The sequence below is a fragment of the Cryptomeria japonica genome, chromosome 10 (assembly GCF_030272615.1).
Source record: "Cryptomeria japonica chromosome 10, Sugi_1.0, whole genome shotgun sequence".
Lineage (NCBI taxonomy): Eukaryota > Viridiplantae > Streptophyta > Pinopsida > Cupressales > Cupressaceae > Cryptomeria > Cryptomeria japonica.
In genome coordinates, this window is record NC_081414.1 from 546501685 (window position 1) to 546518908 (window position 17224).

Here is a 17224-nt window from a genome sequence, read left to right on the forward strand (position 1 = left end):
CAAGTGTGACTGAGGTTTACTAATAATTATTGACAATCTTTTTCTTCTGTAATATTGAGGAGATTTGAACTCAGCACTGAATAGGTGTCTAAAACACAGCTCTGTCGTTACACAAGCACCATTAATCAATATTTGACAATCTTGACCAAACTGACTTCACACATTGTCCATGGATCACACAATATTTAGCAAGGCCTTTTTTTAAGAAAAAAAAAACGTTGTCGAGTTTCTCCAAACCAACTTAACAAAAATAATAAATTGAAACTTCTATCTTGCAAAAACATAAATCACAATTATTTTGCCACAAATATCAATTTCCCATAATATTATCAAATAAAAGATCAATGCCATTTTCAAAACCACAAAAAGTATTTAACGATCAATAAAATAAAAACCTCGTTGATTTATTTTCCTTGTTTTGCTTTGAATGTGATTGCCCAATTTATCATATGAACTGACATATTAGCAAATGATAGAATAGTCTCCTTTAATGGGGTTTAGGAGAAATTTTGATTTGTCGTGGCTTTTGAACAATGGCTGGTCAATTGAAAGGGGCTTGAACTTCGTATCTTCGGTTCATATGATTATAAAATTATACCTTTTAACTAGCAAAAGTCACGCACACAAAAATTCAGTATTTAAGTTTCTAGAAAAAATGTTCTTTATTCAACATACATAAAATCGTAAAGCAAAATTCACTTCATTTAAAATGTAACTATCTTACTAACTAAATATGTTTCAAATTCTTACTGATATGCATTGCATATCTCACTATAAGAATAAGATTAAACAAGCTTCAAGCACTATATTACTAAGGTATTTTGCAAAATTAAATAATAACAAATACAATATCTCATGTAAACATAAGAACTTTGGAAAGGAAGTATTTGGGCATGATGAAGCATTCAACAAAAGGTCACAACATTAAAGATGCCTTTTGCATCACTATTTTGGAAGTACTGAGAAGAAAAGATCCGTGTATGGAGAATGTGATATATTTGTAGGTGAGAACCTTACAGAAAAGTTGCAAGGTATTGGAGGCACTAAATACTCATCATGTACACAAGGTGACCAACTGTCATCTCCTCCTAAACCCATATGCTTGTGGTCAAGATGCACCTGTGACAATCTCATTTCACTTTTCTAATAAACATGGATGAGACAGAAGTAATAAACTAGCTAGATAAGCATAAGAAAATAAAGAATAGGCTATGCATGCACAACCAACTACTACTAAATAATTTAATACATTGCTAGCCTTCAAAACTAAATTTATTGAAATTCTGATTCTAGAATATGACAGATGAGATAACAAAGTATCATTTCACTGTATTTTTTTTCCATTGTGCTGGACCCCTCCTTTCTAACAAACAATGTCAAAATATTCATATTGTAGAATATAGTTCCATGAACGGGGCTTTAGGTTTCAAAATCATATAATGATAAAGCAATTACTAAAGGATTATTTGGAATCTTATCTTGAAAACTTGGAACCCCAACTTTTTTTGCCTTGACTTTTAAAGGCTGCCTATCAGGTGTGGCTGGAAATTTCTTAGGGATTTTTGATCCATGTGATATCATTAGAAGGCATTTGAATTTTTTGGATTCCTTCCAGCAAATTTTGGAACAAAATTTTAGATTTTCCTTCTTAGTACAGTTTTTAAGCAAATCATGGGATTACCACTTTCCAATAAATGTTCTACCATTAACTGCTATAAAATCTATGGGGCTGATAAGATTGTAGAAGACTCAAAGTTTCAGCAGCACCTACTGAAATTTTTTAGTTAAGCCACCTTCATGGAACCATAGCTAAAACCTCCCTATATTAATTACTATTATTGCTTATCAACCAGAGAATTAGGGTTTGATTAAACTGTCCGAGTTTTTTTCTGAAAGAGCAGCATACCCACATTTTGGTATTCTTCAAGTTCTGCTCTTCTGCCTGTAAGACATGGACGAATCTAGGGTTATTTGCGCGTGGGCTGATGTGGGCTGGGAAGATCAGCCGCATGTCCCACAGCTGGTCTTTACGAAGGGCAAATGGGTAGATATGGCAGTGCAAAATTGGTTGAGGGCAGACTTACGAAATTTCAAACCGGTCTCCAAGTATTTTCGGGGTTTTTTCAGAGGTCCAAGCAGTGGAAATTGGCGGAGTATGGACAGATTTGGTGAAGGGCATCGACGATTTTTGGATCGTAGGCATTTTGGTCAGGGCCCACGGCAAAAGTTTATCCCAAATCATTTAAAGGGGCTTCCGGGTAAACGATCTACAGAGCTGGGAGGAAAACCTTCCTATGCGAAAGTTGTGAAGTTTTCATCTGTAAATGAGGCAATTAGGGCTTCTCGGCTGAACACTGGTGAAAAGATGATGGACAAACAATCTAACAGTAGCCCGCTTGAGTTATCTTCGTCACATCAAAGGGGGGATAAGGTAAGGGAATCTTCGACATCAGGAAAAGACGATAAGGTAAGTGAAAATCAAACCAGCTCTGATTTAGGAGGTGGGTCTTCACAGGTATGGGCTCCTATTCCATGCATTGATTTACTTGATTCTATTGTGGATTTGAAAGACCATTGTTTGCATACACATGCTATTTCTGGGGAAATATGGGGGGATGCAACTAGTTTATCTAAATTTCATCATAAATTGCAGAAAAAGTGGTCTGATATGCGTTATTTTCAATTACTCTCTGCAAATGCATTTATTATTGTTTTCAACTCTTCTTCTATTAGGGATGAAGTTTTAAAATCTTCACATTACTGGTTTGGTAAAAATTTAGTGTTTGTTTCGGCTTGGAAACCATTTTATGTCCCTGCTTGGTCAAGCTTTAAATTAGTTCCTTTCTGGTTTGGCTTGCCCAAATTACCATTTGAATTTATGGACCCAGAGGTTTGGGAACAAATTGGTAATACTTGTGGTTCTTTCTTGTCATCAAGATTTGATTTTGTGGAGGGGGAGGTTTTGGTAAAAATTTGTGTCTTGACTAACCCTAATAATGTTTGCCCTCGAACCTGTATCATTAAATCTCATGAGGGTATCTGTAAACAACCAATTAATAAGTTGGAGAAAGACTTTGGTAAAACTTCCTTGCAATTAGATGCTCCTTTCCTTATGGATTTTTCGAAATCCTCTGTTCTGGATAAGGCAGAACATTGCTTGGGTAGTAACGATAATCTATTTCTGGATAAACTATTAGTTAATGGTTCCACTGGGAACCTCCCGCTACTTTTGAGGTTAACCAGGCTATGAGGGATGTTGGGAAGCGAGAGGTTTATGTTGTCTCACGATCCAGAGTCTGTAGGGTTTTTTACAAGTAAGGATAAGACAGTAGCTCACCAGAATATTGTGGTTTCGGGGGACAACAATGTTGATGATCTACTTCCAAATCTCACTACCTCGAATTTCTTGGATAAGTCACTAAATGATGGTGGTGGGAATCCTGTCTGTCCCGTGAAGTCAAAAGAATGCTTAGAAAGTTGTCAGGGGATTGGTCAGATTTTTGCGAAGAAAGATAGGGTTGTTTTAGAGTCTAATGTTGGGGTTTCTTCTCTAGGGTTTCCTGATGATGCTATCCTTGCTCAACAAGTCAAAGAATTGGTGTCTAATTCTTCGCAGCATGTTGATGTGGATGTGGATAATAACGCCACCTTAGGAAATAATATTCAGTTGGGGGACATTCCTGTTATTGTGCCAGATGAAAATCTGGTTCACCAAGTGAACAATCTTTTTAAAGATCATGAGCATCAGATGGATGAGGACATTACGAATAGGGTTATCTGTTCCATTGAGAATGACTTGGGGGGAATTAAATCGACCCTTCCTATTTCTGCATCTGCTAACCCTTTTGAGATTTTGGCCTCATCAAAAGTGGGCATCATAGATAATTTAGCCATGACTTCTCCTAAGTCAAGTAAGAGTTTACCAATTGTTCAAACTACTCTAATTAGGGCTTCACCTGTGGTTTCTCCTGGTAGGGGTAGGCCTCCAAAGAATCGAAAGACTCAATTGGAGATTGATGCTGGGATTTAGCAAACTTTGTCTCTTTCTCCTGGTGTTGGGAAAGGGAAGCATTCGGTTTCTCTTGGTGATGCTATGAAAGGAAGTGGTACTCCTAAGGGCAAGAGGAATAAGAGGTCTATTATCAGTCCTCCTGTGACTAGGTCAGGGGCTGTGAAGCGTAATCTTCAAAGTAGTTTTGGAGAAGGAAAGTCTTCTCCGTCTAAAGGAAAGAGGGGAGCCTCGGTCTCTCCTCGAGAGCAATGAGAATTATATCTTGGAATGTTAGGGGCTTAAATGCCCCTAACAAGAGGCGCTTAATTAAGTCCCAGATGGATTTAGTTAAGTGTGATATTTTCATGTTGCAAGAGACAAAATTGTCAAAGGAGTCTGCTGATTTGGTTTTTTCTTCTTGGAGAAAGTGGGAATTCCTCTCCTCTCCAGCTTGTGGTGCGTCAGGGGGTTTGGCATTTCTTTGAAATAACTATAACATTGAGGTTGAGCTAGTTGCTTCTACTGTAAACTGGATGTTGGCCTTAGTTAAAAGCAAGCTTTCGAAGGTTAAGTTTTGGCTTTTTAATATTTATGCTCCTTCTGGTATTCAAAGGAAGACTAAATTATGGGGAGAACTTAAGAGGATTTCCTCCCCTTTTAAGGCATGGTCCCTTCATAATCTTTGGGGGGGATTTTAATGCTATCACTGACTTGGGAGAAAAGAAAGGAGGTATTCTTCTTAATAAAAAAATTATGGAAGACTTTGGGATGTTCATTAAGGACATGCGTCTTTTTGATTGTCAGTTTCAGAATGAGATTTTCACATGGACAAATATGCGAAGAGATTTTTCTTAGATTGCAGAAAGGTTAGACCGGTTTTTGTTATCAGATGTTTGGATTGATTCAGAGTTTGAATTTTTTTCCTCTATTCTTCCAGTTTCGGGGTCAGATCATTTTCCAATTTCTCTATCAATTATGGAAGATAAAACTCCTTTTAAGTCACCTTTTAAATTTGAACCTATGTGGTTTAGAGATTCTTCCTTTTTGCCTTTGCTCAAAAAATGGTGGAGTTTTGCTCCTTATTGCTCTGGATCCCGAATGTTTCAGATTGCTAAGAAGTCGAGATTTTTGAAATTTAATATTAGAGAATAGAATATATTGCATTTAAAGAACATCTTTCTGGAAAAACAGAGGATTCAAGAGATGATTGAATGTCTTAATTCACATGTGATTCAACATGGTATGGTGCCTCTTGTTTTTGATGAACTAAAATTGCTAAAAGTAGAGCTTGAAGAAGTTTTGTCCAGAGAAGAAATCTATTGGAGACAAAAATCCAGGGAGATCTGGCTTTCAGATGGTGATAAAAATACAAAATTTTTTCACTCTTCAACAAAAATTAAGAGAAGTAGAAATAGGATATCTTGTATTGAGTGTCCAAATGGCAGACTTTTAACAGAACATGAGGATATTGCTTCAGAGGCAGTTAGGTTTTTTAAGTCACTATTGTCTTCGGAGCATGGAGATCTTCATAATAACATTTCTTCTAATATTCCTTCTTTGGTATCTTCGGAAGATAATAAAATGTTGATGTCTCCTTTTTCTTTGGATGAAGTTAAAAATGTTGTTTTTGCAATGAACCCTGATAAGGCTCCGGGACCAGATGGATTTACTCCTTTATTTTTTCAGAAATGCTGGGATTTTGTGAGGAATGATGTTTTATTGGCCCTTGAGGAAGCTAGAAGGAATAGGTCTATTTTGAAAGAGCTTAATACTACAATGATTGCAATTATTCCTAAAAAAGAGGTTACCAAGACATTTGCTAATTTTCGCCCTATTGCTTTATGTAATACTTTGTACAAGATTTTTACCAAGGCTATTTCTTTAAGGGTGGCTAAAATTCTGCCTAGGATCATTTCTTTAGAACAAGGTGGTTTTGTTCCAGGAAGGGAGACGGCAGAGGGAGCTATAGTGGCACATGAGGTTCTGCATTCTATTTCTACTCAGAGAATCCCGGCCATGATCCTCAAATTAGATATGATGAAAGCATATGATAGAGTAGAATGGGGGGCGTTGTGTGTTGTTCTACTTAAATTGGGCTTTTCCAAGGCATGGGTCAAATGGATTCGTGCTTGTATTTCTTCTGCAAGGTTCTCGGTTCTAATTAATGGCTCCCCTTGTGGTTTTTTCTCCTCTTCTAGGGGTTTGAGGCAGGGGGATCCCCTGTCTCCTTTCTTGTTCATTCTTCTAGTTGAAACGTTCAGTTGGGCTATAAGAGCCACTAAGCTGGGAGGGCTTTGGAAGGGAATTAGGATTCATAATGTTCCACAAAGCATTTCGCATTGCTTGTTTGCAGATGATACCTTGTTATTTGGTCAGGCCTCTTTGGGTGAGGCAAGAGTGATAAAGGGGATAATACAGAATTATGCATCCTTTTCTGGTCAGAGAGTCAATGTTGATAAGTCAAAGATTTTTTTCCTTCATGCTTCACAATTGGTTTAGGATAGATTGAAGAGTTTTTGGGGATTTGCATCTAGAAATCTTCCTTGTTCTTATCTTGGTATACCTTTCTTCATTAAGAAGGATAGAGTTGAGTTTTGGGATAAGATCATTTTGGTTATCTCTAGAAGGATCCTATTCTGGAATCATAGATGGTTATCTTTGGCTGGTAAGATTGTTCTTATTAAGTCTGTCATAAATGTTGTTCCTATTTATCTCATGTCTGTTTTGCAGTCTTCGAAAGCGGTTCTTGTTAGTTTGCAAGATACTCTTAGGTCCTTCCTTTGGAGTAATAATAAAAAACGTAAGAAGAAACTCCTTCTGGTAGCATGGGATAAAGTTTGTTTGCCTAAAAACCTTGGGGGCACAGGCATTAGGAGTCTAGAAAGTCAAAATTTAGCCTTAGGTGCTAAGTTGGTTTGGAAATTCTATGAGAGACCATTCTCCTTTTGGGCACAAATTATGTTTGCTAAATATTTAAATAACAGACCAAGAGAGTATGTTTTTCAAGTTTCTAATTTACCGTCTCGTTCAGCTATTTGGAATTTTTCTATGTAAATGTAGATTAGTGATTTTGCCTCATCTCTCATGGATTGTTCATAATGGTAGAAAGGTCAGATTTTGGGAGGAAGTTTGGAATGGACATCCCCCTTTGGTGAACGCGAGGGATTGGTCTCCTTTAATTTCCACTCTTTCTTCCCTTTGGGGTGTCTTTGTGGCTGATTATTTTGAAATTGAGTATAGTGGGAATCTTAAGGTGGCAAAATGGAAATCAACTGAGTTTTTAGATATTGATCAAAATGTGAAATTGGAATATGAAAAGATGTTGGGGGAGAGAGTAATAATTCTTTTTGATGCCGACGATGAGCTTATCTGGACAAGGAATATCTCTGGTAAGTACACAGTTAAGGATGGCTATAATTCTCTCTTGGTTGGTAAAGATTTATCTACTTGGCCATACAAGTTGTTTTGGCATATGGCTTGCCTCCCAAAGGCTGGTGCTTTCGCTTGGTTAGTAGTGCAGGACAGGGTCCTTACAGGAATGAGGTTGGACAGGTTGGGTATTACTGCAATATTTTCTTGTGTCTTTTGTAATAAAAATTTAGAATCCTCTGCACACTTGTTTCTTCATGGTGATTTTGCCTATGCTTGCTGGCAGTGGTTGTTTGAAAAGCTTAATCTATCCTTTGTTATTGGTAAGGATCTCCTTTCCCACTTTAGAGCCTGGCCTCTCCTGTTTGCCTCATCTTTCTATGCATGTCTTTGGATTATTTCTCCATCTATTGTGATTTGGAATATTTGGTTAGAGCGTAATAATAGGATTTTTAAACAAACAAGTTCTTCCTTGGCTGAGGTTTTATTGAGGATTGAATCTTCCATCTCTGAAGTTGCTTTGTCTTTTATCTATAAGAATTTGGAAACCCTTACCTCTTTTTCTCATCGGGATGGTATGGTAACTCAAGTTTGGAGAATGTTATCAGTTTTACCTTCTCATGGATCTATTTTAAATAAGACTAATGCTATAAGTAAGAGAAATTTTGCTTGCTGGAAACCTCCTCCGCAAGGGCACTTTAAATTGAATTTTGATGGTGCTTCTCGTGGGAACCCTGGCCTGGCAGGGGCAGGTATGGTAATTTATGATCATAAGGTAAGATTTGTTCAGGCTCGTTGTCATGCGATTGGTTTCAAGTCTAACAATTGTACAAAATTCTTTGCTTTGTCCTTTGGTTTGGATATGGCTATATCTTTGGGAATTAAGGACTTGATAATTGAGGGTGATTCTATGGTTATTATTCAAAGTGTCATGAAAAAGAAGTCGAATTGTTGGCAATTACAATATATACTTGATCATATTTTGCAAAAATTAGATTTTTTTGATTCCTTTTTGATTTCCCACTGTTATAGGGAAGTGAATAAGATTGCAGATTTCTTGGCTAACTTAGCCATTGACAGTGAAGCTAATATGCGGGAGGTAAGTGTGGATGAGATCCCTTCCTCGGTTTTGGAATATTTGAAGTAAAGAAGGGCATAGATGTAGTCTTCATCAACCTCCTTATTTGGTGTGGCTTTTCTTTGGTGTGGGTTTTGCTATGCTTGATCACAATGTTTATTTTGACAGGGTCTCTGATTTTGGTTTCATTTCTGCTATGTGGTATCATTCTAACCAGTGGTTTGGAGAATTGTGTTTCATAGACAGGAGTGGTTCAGACTGGTGTTTTTTGGCAGCAATGGATATGCATCCTTCGGTGATCATACTTTAATCTTCCTTCTATATGCTTCTGTTGGCGGCTTCCTTTATATCTAATGCGGTTTATGTAATTGGGATGGGTTTTTTGATGTACTATGCCAATGGGCATTTGGTATTGGGTAGAATAGGCTTGTGTTACTTGAGCAAAACTGAAGGGTTTTCTTACTGGTTCTTTCCCTTCAGTGCTTTTTGAACCAGACATGGTAAAAAACTTTTAAAATTTAATATAGTTCAGTGGTTCTATCCACTTTTATCAAAAAAAAAAAAAAAAAAAGGGTGTGTCCCATACTTAATGTACTTATTGGGTTCTATTTAATAGATGGTTATATGTGGCTATAGCATTATTTCTAAATCTATCAAGATACTAATAATATATATCATACCCCCAGTACACGTGACAAGGTTGCATGGAAGTAGATATGATATTTGAAACAAGTACAACATTAGCTCGGATACATCAAATTTCAGGGCTCTCTACCATAGATACAATTGGATGACAATTAAAAAAAATTAGTGTCGCTACCAGTTTCAAGGACCAGGTTGGGCATAGGACAATAAGTGGATGACACTTGCAATAATATATAAAAACTAATATTTTAAAATTAATGACAAAAAACAGAAAAACAAATGCAATTAATCATTTATGTATATAATATGGATAAAAGAAGCTGGAATTTATATGAAGTTTGACAATTTGACATGAATTGACCTAAATATTTATATTATATAAATTATTCATCAAGTTTAAGCTACAAAATAAAGTGGCTAATAGTTTAAGGTTAAATTTGATGAATGATTTATGTAATTAATCATTTCTGTAAATAATATGGGTACAAAGAAACGGGAATTATAAAAAGTTTGACAATTTGACATGAATTGACCAAAATATTTATATTACATTAATTATTCATCAAGTTTAAGCTACAAAATACAGTGGCTAATCTAACTCATTGTTTGACACAAATATCATGGTAGACTTATCATTGGAACTGCTAGACTCATCTAGCTCTTACAACTGGACCATGACCAGCTTTGTATGTGCAACTTGATCCTCATCAATCTATGCTAGCCCATTTAGCTCTACATCCCACCATGTCATTAAACTTTCTTTGCACTCAATCATATTGTGATCCTTCAAATGTAAAGCATTGCGTACAGCCACAAGCTTCTTCACTCTCTTAGAGCTAATCACATTCATCTTGATAGAGTGGGGTGAAGCTATATGTAGGCTAGTTCCTTTTAGCAACAAAAGAACTACAAACATATGATAAGACCCAAATGGCTAATATGCATATCAATCAAAGCTACAACATTCATATAGACTCATAGAGACTCAGTGAGTCCCAAGATAAGTGTTGTAACAAAAGTTTGCACACTTGCTGTGCTATCAACCTAACAACCTTGTGAAACATGGAAACAACCCCAAAGTGTGGGACCTTGCACAAGGGGTTTGAATCTCCGGAGAAGGCCGGCTTCCTTCTCAATCAAGGTGCAAGTGTTGAACCAACCCAACACTCCAAATTCTACTTCTAAACCTACTCTAACAGCTTGTAGAAGAAAAGGGAAGAAGGAAGTGCAAAAAATGAAAGGAGGTGATGCACCAAGATAAGAGATGTCTCTCTCCTCGCCCCAAGATGACATGAAGAATCAATCAAAATACCCTGGAGATGCACAAACTTCAATTGCATGAATGGCAGCAAACACATATATGGAGGTTAGGTTTTGTTGAATGTCAAAAGGGAAGAAGAATTCCCACAAGTCACACTTGGAAACAAATTAACACAGCATATATGTGAGAAAAAGCCACAAAACATACACTTATAATGAAGGTAAGAAAACATACACAACATACATAAATTGAAGAGTGGCAAGAATGATGATTCCAATTCATTCTCAGGCCAATGGCCAAACTTACAGTTGCAAAAATGTAAGAAAGTATACAAATCTTCAAGAGATGTGAAAGAGCAGAAAGTAGTTCAAGCTAGTAGGGAGAGAACCTTTTAACAACCTATATAGAGCAAACTGGTTGTAGAGAAGAGACCGATGGTCAAAGAGAAGAAACCTTGACCCTGGTGTGTACAGGAAGATAGGGAAGTGGTCGTACCTGACATAGTTGTGTGTGCAAGCAACTTGGCCATACCCAGACAAGGCAATCACACAAAGAAAAGTACTTCTAGAAGGTAGATTGCCAGACATTCCAAAGTCAGAGCATATAGACCTAACATGAAGGCCATCAAGTAGCCATAAATAAGCATGGCCTTGGACTCCCCTTGATGGCAATACTGCAAAAAACATTAAATACGCCCCTATAGCTCCACAAATGAAAGTAAACAAGTCGCAGGAGTTGGTGGAGCATTAAGAGCCTTGAGTGTTGATCATGCCATCTGGAAGTGTTGTTGTTCATTGGAGATTGGACGTTAGGCCCTCAAGAAACTGCTGCAAAGGGAGAGGAGTTGGGAACCCTAGAGTCTGAAGGGATGAGGGAGGAGATAGGAGAACTTCGGATTTCGAGGTTTGAGGAGATAGGATACCTCTTCCCAAAAAGGGGAAGGGGGAGACTGGTTCCTCGAATCTCAAAATTTGGCAAGGACGAGAAGTTCGGGTTTCGGGGTTCGAGGAGATAGTGTAATGTCCCCTTCTCAACAGTGAACAATTCAATTGGCCGTTAACCTATTCTGGAGCCCCGTAGGCTAGTCGAGAGTAGAATTAGGGTTTCCTATTTTCTAGGAGGATTCCTTGGTGATTTCAGGGGTATATATGTGGGAGTTTGATAGTTTGGATTCTGGATTCCTTCTGGGTTTTCAAAAAGGTTCAGGACAGTTCGACATTGGGTGACTATTTTCGGACTTACTACTTTTAGTAAGTGTGATAGCTGCTTGGAATGTGGTTAAAATCACTTTGGAAACACTTACTATTTTTAGCAGTATGCTATTTATAGTAAGTACTATTTTTGGCAATGCCGCTGTTGGCAAGTTGCAGTGGTCTGATTTGGAAGCTATTTCGAGCAGTGCATTTTTCAAGATTACAGCCTTCAAATCATTTTGAGTAGTATTCAGTATATGATAGTTAAAGTATTTTTTAATACTTTATTATTTTCCCCTTGGCCTAGGCGTAATTTGTGTAAAGATAGAAAGGGGGCCGATTTGATATTTAAATTATCAACTTATAACCTAAAGTCTAGATGCCCTTGAAGGTATTTTTCATTTAAAAGGATTGACTTTATATTATATTTCATGATTGATTATTTGGGCGGCCACTTAGGGGAAAAATATGACTTTTGCTAAATAAAAGATATTTTGGTTTGGACGCCCAAGTGTAATGCCATTTCATTTCATTTCATGGCAATTTGGAGGGAGTTGAATTTGAATTTGGGACTCCGAAATGTAGAGTGAAAGCTTCAGGGAACGCTTACCTCCTAGCCATAGCTTGATTTCTTGCTTGCAATAAAGCAACTAGTCGAGCCAGAGACTTCTCTTCATTCAGAGGAGTGGATTGAAGAACAATATTGCAGAATTTGTGTCAGTTTCAGATGTTTTGGTGTGTTTTCTTGAGTGTTCATGTTGCTGGTTGCGGTGTGTGCTGAAGTGGATTTTTGGTCGCAGGTCTTAGTGTGTCATTCTCCTCGTTCTGGGTATTTCATCTATCTTTCTTTATGGTTTAGGCGATTCAGTTTGCAAGTTTATAGATCTTAAAATGGTGTTTTGAATTTTATTTTTGCAAAATCCTACCTTAGCTGGCCGTACCATGTGGCTGAGCACTTTGGAATGCAAGCATAAATTATTGGGGTCGTTTTGCAATGTTTTGTTGTCCTAGGAATGATCGCCTACCTCCTAGTTCTTATTTGCTTTCAGTTTCGTGTCATTTGGTTAAGAATTGGGTGAGTTGTGAGTGTTTTAGTGGGATTTGGTGTTGCTGGTCTGTGTGTTTTCAGCGTGCTGGGAGTATATCAGAATTAGAGTTTTTGGTGTTTGGAGTTGGTTTTGGGGTGTGTGAGTTCATTGGTGTGAAGAGAAAGGACTTGGTTTCATTTGCAACTGTTGGTCATGTTATTGCACTTGGTTCATCACTCTTATATGCTATGATTCATATTGTAATGCTGGTAGTAGTACTAACAACAATTTCTATTGTTCTTTCTTGTCCCACTGCATAAGTGGAAGAGGCTGGCCTTGCCGCCTATCTTTGGAATAGTGATTTCCCTTAAATTGTAATCCATATTGTGTATTGTAAAGCTGGATAGTAGTAATAATATCTATCTAGTTGGATTATTGCTCTTAGTCCCACTGCATAAGTGGAAGAGGCTGGCTTTGCGACGTATTTTGAATATTGTAATATTGTCCTCCTGTTGCATAAGCAGTAGAGTTGATTGTAATTTCATTTCTAGTCCTCCCGTCGGATAAGCGGTTGAGTGATTGCTTCTTCAGTTTCTTGGCTTGTCCTTGGTTGGTTTACCACCAAGTGATCTTTCAGTATTCTCATTATCCTGCTGGAAAGTGGAAGGGGCTGGCTTGCTGCCTAGTATTGTATTTGAGATTTCATTTCCTGCAGTTATTTGAGTTAACGATCCCCTTGACACCATATGCTCTCACCCTCTCATATTGGGTTCTCGGTGATCAGAAAGTGAAAGGGTTACTTTCAGCATTTCCTTTCTGCGCAAGTTTGATTATTCTAGCCTTAACGGGTGAATCTTGTTGTGTTAAAAATCAAGAAAAATTGTGGAGATATTACAATGGTATCAAAGCCACACATCCTGCCAGCCTGTGTGACAGAAGGGTTCCTTGAGTGCTGGAGATATTAGATACTACAACCGGGAGCAGAGAAGGCAACAGTATCAGATACCATCAGTGCCAGTAGAAGAAACCTTTTCAGAGGTTTTGAGAAACGGAGATAAGGAAGTTGATTTAGCAGATTCAGTGGATTCAATGGCAGAGAGAATATCACATCAGAATGTTGCCATTGGGGTTGTGGAGAGAGTTGAGAAAAAGTTTGATACTATGATGGAAATGATGTCCCAGTTGATCAAATTCTCCATGAGTGACAAAGAAATCGGTTATTCCTGCCATCCTGTGCTTTCAACATAAATTCAGAGTTTAATGATTCGTTCATATGAGGAGAAGATTAGAGAAGAAATTCTTGGCATGTTTGAGGAATATGATACACTTCCTCAAGTCATTAAGGAAGAATTACCTTTCAATTGTTTCATGAACCACCATTTGAAATTATGCTACAAGACCGAGTTTGCAAAGAAAAAATACCATAAGATAGCTCTTACTCTATTTGCTCAAGAAGAGGAAAGAAAAACTTCAAGTGAGGAGCTTGAGAATGTTGATGATGATTCCCATGTCATGCATGCACCTACCATTGATGAGGTTGTCATTCAAGAAGAAGAAAAATCAATATTTGAGGTTGTGCATGATGAACCCCTTAATGTTGCTTATGGAGCTAATGATGGTGTTGAATGCACTCCTGTGCTTTCAAAGGAAAAGCAGATGAAGATTGAAGAAGATACTGTCATTGAGATTATAGCACCAGCCATGATAGATCAGCCACAAGGAGGTGTGAATTCTTTTGGTTCCTCTCTAATTGAGCCTAGCATTGTTTCATCACCTTCACCTCATCTTGGCAAGGAATCAAAACATAGTTTGGGATTTGTTGGGCATAATGATGATGAGACAAGCTTCGAAGATGAGGTACATGAGACTTGGGGCAGCCATGGAGTCACTGCTGAAAGGTATGACAAAGATTTTAATTTTGGTATTCATCATAGCAGCTTGGGAAGTCAGTTTGTGGTTTCCAATGATAACCCATTGTTTGAGATGGGTATAGAGAAGACATATGACAATCCAGTTTTTGAGTTGGATGATGGAACCACTCGCGATTGAAGTATTGCACTTGGTGAAAACAGCAAGGTGTGGGATCCAGGACTTTAATTGGAGTGTGCTTTCCAGCTTGGTTTTGATTCATGTTCACTTTATGAGGTGATTGGCTACCCTCTTGGGAAGCCATTAGATATGACATATGAAAATGAAGAGATAGAAGGAGGATGCATTTGGAGTGATATGAAAGTAGGAAGTATCATTGTTCCTTACAACATGATGAGTTGTAAGTGTGGTCTTGAGTTTTGGAATTGGCCAACAAGTGGGACACTTCATACCAAATCAGAATTGATGAGTAGTCTTGCATGCCTTTCATATATAGTTGGAGATGTTGCTTCTTCATGGGATGAATTGATTCATAGAGACTTCTACACTTTATATTTTGAAAGGTTTCCAAACATTGTTCTTAAGCTTGTTGGAATTTTCAGAACAGCAGTAAGGGAAAGTAGTTACCAGCTTGTTTCTTGTGTAGATTTGGAGAAAGGATATAAATATGAAATCTATACACTTGACAATCTGTCCTTTGGATTGAGTAATGTTTTAGCATATACTAGTCCTTCTTTGCGGTTGGATATCCTTTCTTGGGATTTTCAACAAGAACTGATAGAGATTACAGGGAGTCATAGGAGTGACCTTTGGAGTGATAAGGATCAAGATTTCAGACTTAAAGGTGATGTTCCTTTCTTTACCAGCCACTGTGTGTTTCCATTGTTTCACCTACAGGTGGATTGGAGAGAAATCTAAGTAAGGTTTGGAACATTGATCAAATGCATACTCTTGGGCATCTTCTTTGGAAAAGAATGGATCAGATTTTCAGATTTGGGCTTGCTGACTAGTTGCAGATTAGTCACTTCACTTTATGGTTTGCTCTCATTCTGATGGGATGGGATTTGGGATAGACTAGCCTAGTCTATGCTCTTGGATCCTTTCCTTGGATCACCAGGTGTTCTAACCACCCCTAGGGTCTCTAGGACTTCCTCTGCTTGAGGAATCCCCTGACCTTGCCCAATCCACCCACCAACAACTTGAAAAACTACTCCTAAGGTCTCACCTACTCATGAGTTTCAAGGAACCCTTACTTAGGCTAATAAGGGTTTGGCTTGTTCCACACCTTTCTAGGTCTTAGCAAGGATAGGTCAGGTCTATTACATGGTTTTTCCACCCATTCATGTGCCCCCAAGAGGTTTCAAGCTTCCTACCCCTTACCGATTTCACAATTTTGTCTTTTGCCTACAAAATAGGGCTACAAAGATTGTGACCAATTAGGCCTCCTACTCGGTCCTTTAGGGCTCCCTCTTGCAAACGATGCATTTGCTTGTGAAACCTCCCAAAAGACCTACTATTCATTTGGCAAGGGCTCAAGGATTTTTCTGGTTTTAGGCCTCCAAGTGTCCATACACCGCCCTAGGTGGATTTTAAGGTTTTTAAGGGTTTTTAAGAGGGTTTTTAGCCCTGCCAGGGTCACAATGTAGGTTTGGTGCTCTTGCCACCTTGTCTGGATTGGTGGAAGCTCCTCCTTCACACCATTGGTACTCCACTCACCCCTCTACACCTCCTCCAAAGGGTGCCTCCTCCTCTGTCCTTCCTTGCTCTCCAAGACCTCTGCAACTTAACCCTTCCTAGCCGGGCACTGTTCAGTCTCGCCTAGGAGTGGGTCTTTAGATGGCCTCCTTGCATTTTCAAGGGCCCTGCTTGCATTGAATTATAGTACAGGGTCTGTACTATCATTCCCCATGGTTTCATGGTGATTCCACAATGGGGAATGGAGTTATGAGCCCATTGACACAAACCAGTCCAAAACTGGACAGTGAAAAGCAAATTCACAAAATATTTACAAACACACACAACCTGCAAAACAAAACCTAATCTAATTGCTCACAATGGAGGTAAATACACCATACAAGACACTCCACACAGTTTTGCTCGAAAATCAATCCATTAACAATCTTCTTTTACTCCTTTTGTGCCGACTGGCAACAAAATTGCAGTCAGAATCAAGTCACCTTGCTTGGGTCGTACAACATCTGACATCCAACCCCTTCTCTTAGGGTTTGAAACTACTTATACTACCCTTTCCTCGGTCTGTGTGCCCATATTAGGGTTGTCCACGCTTAAACTAAAGATTTTGACCACTAGGTGGAAAAGTTGTCATGCAACTTTTGAGCAACTTTCTCAATGTTGCTTTTCTTGACTCCTAGGCCCATATTGGGTTAACCTAAGGACACCACCATGCTATGAAGGACCCCTAAACACCTCAAAGGCACACATACCCTCTATTTTCAAGAAAATCTCAATCTTGACTTATGACCCTAAGACCTCAACTAGGACCCTAACTAGGACCAATGAGCACATGGCTCTTATTTTATATACAATGGCTTCATTGAGAAGCAAGAACACAATCAAAAACAAATGGTGGGAGCCCTTTGAAGGGTGCTCCTGCACCATACTCCCCCTCTGCAACAAGCTAAGGAACTAGGGGAGTGAGAACAGTCGGATCAATGCCAAGCTTCTTGAACTTGCTCTCCTCCACCCAAGTAGCTTCAGACACAGGTTGACCTGCCCATTTCACCAAGTGCTCCATGTAGACCTGGTGTCTAGTAGACTTCTTCACCCTTG

At 38.4% G+C, this 17224-nt stretch overlaps 1 protein-coding gene across 1 annotated transcript in view; it reads right to left on the bottom strand.

Annotated features, from left to right (window-relative positions):
- Positions 1 to 780: 780 nt before the first annotated feature.
- The window catches only part of LOC131060759 (uncharacterized), a 297226-nt gene continuing 280782 nt past the window's right edge, over positions 781 to 17224 (bottom strand). The window contains exon 18 of the mRNA XM_057994137.2: positions 781 to 1119. Coding sequence (XP_057850120.2) covers positions 946 to 1119 — 174 coding nt within the window. The 3' untranslated portion in view covers positions 781 to 945. The remainder of the gene's footprint in view (positions 1120 to 17224) is intronic.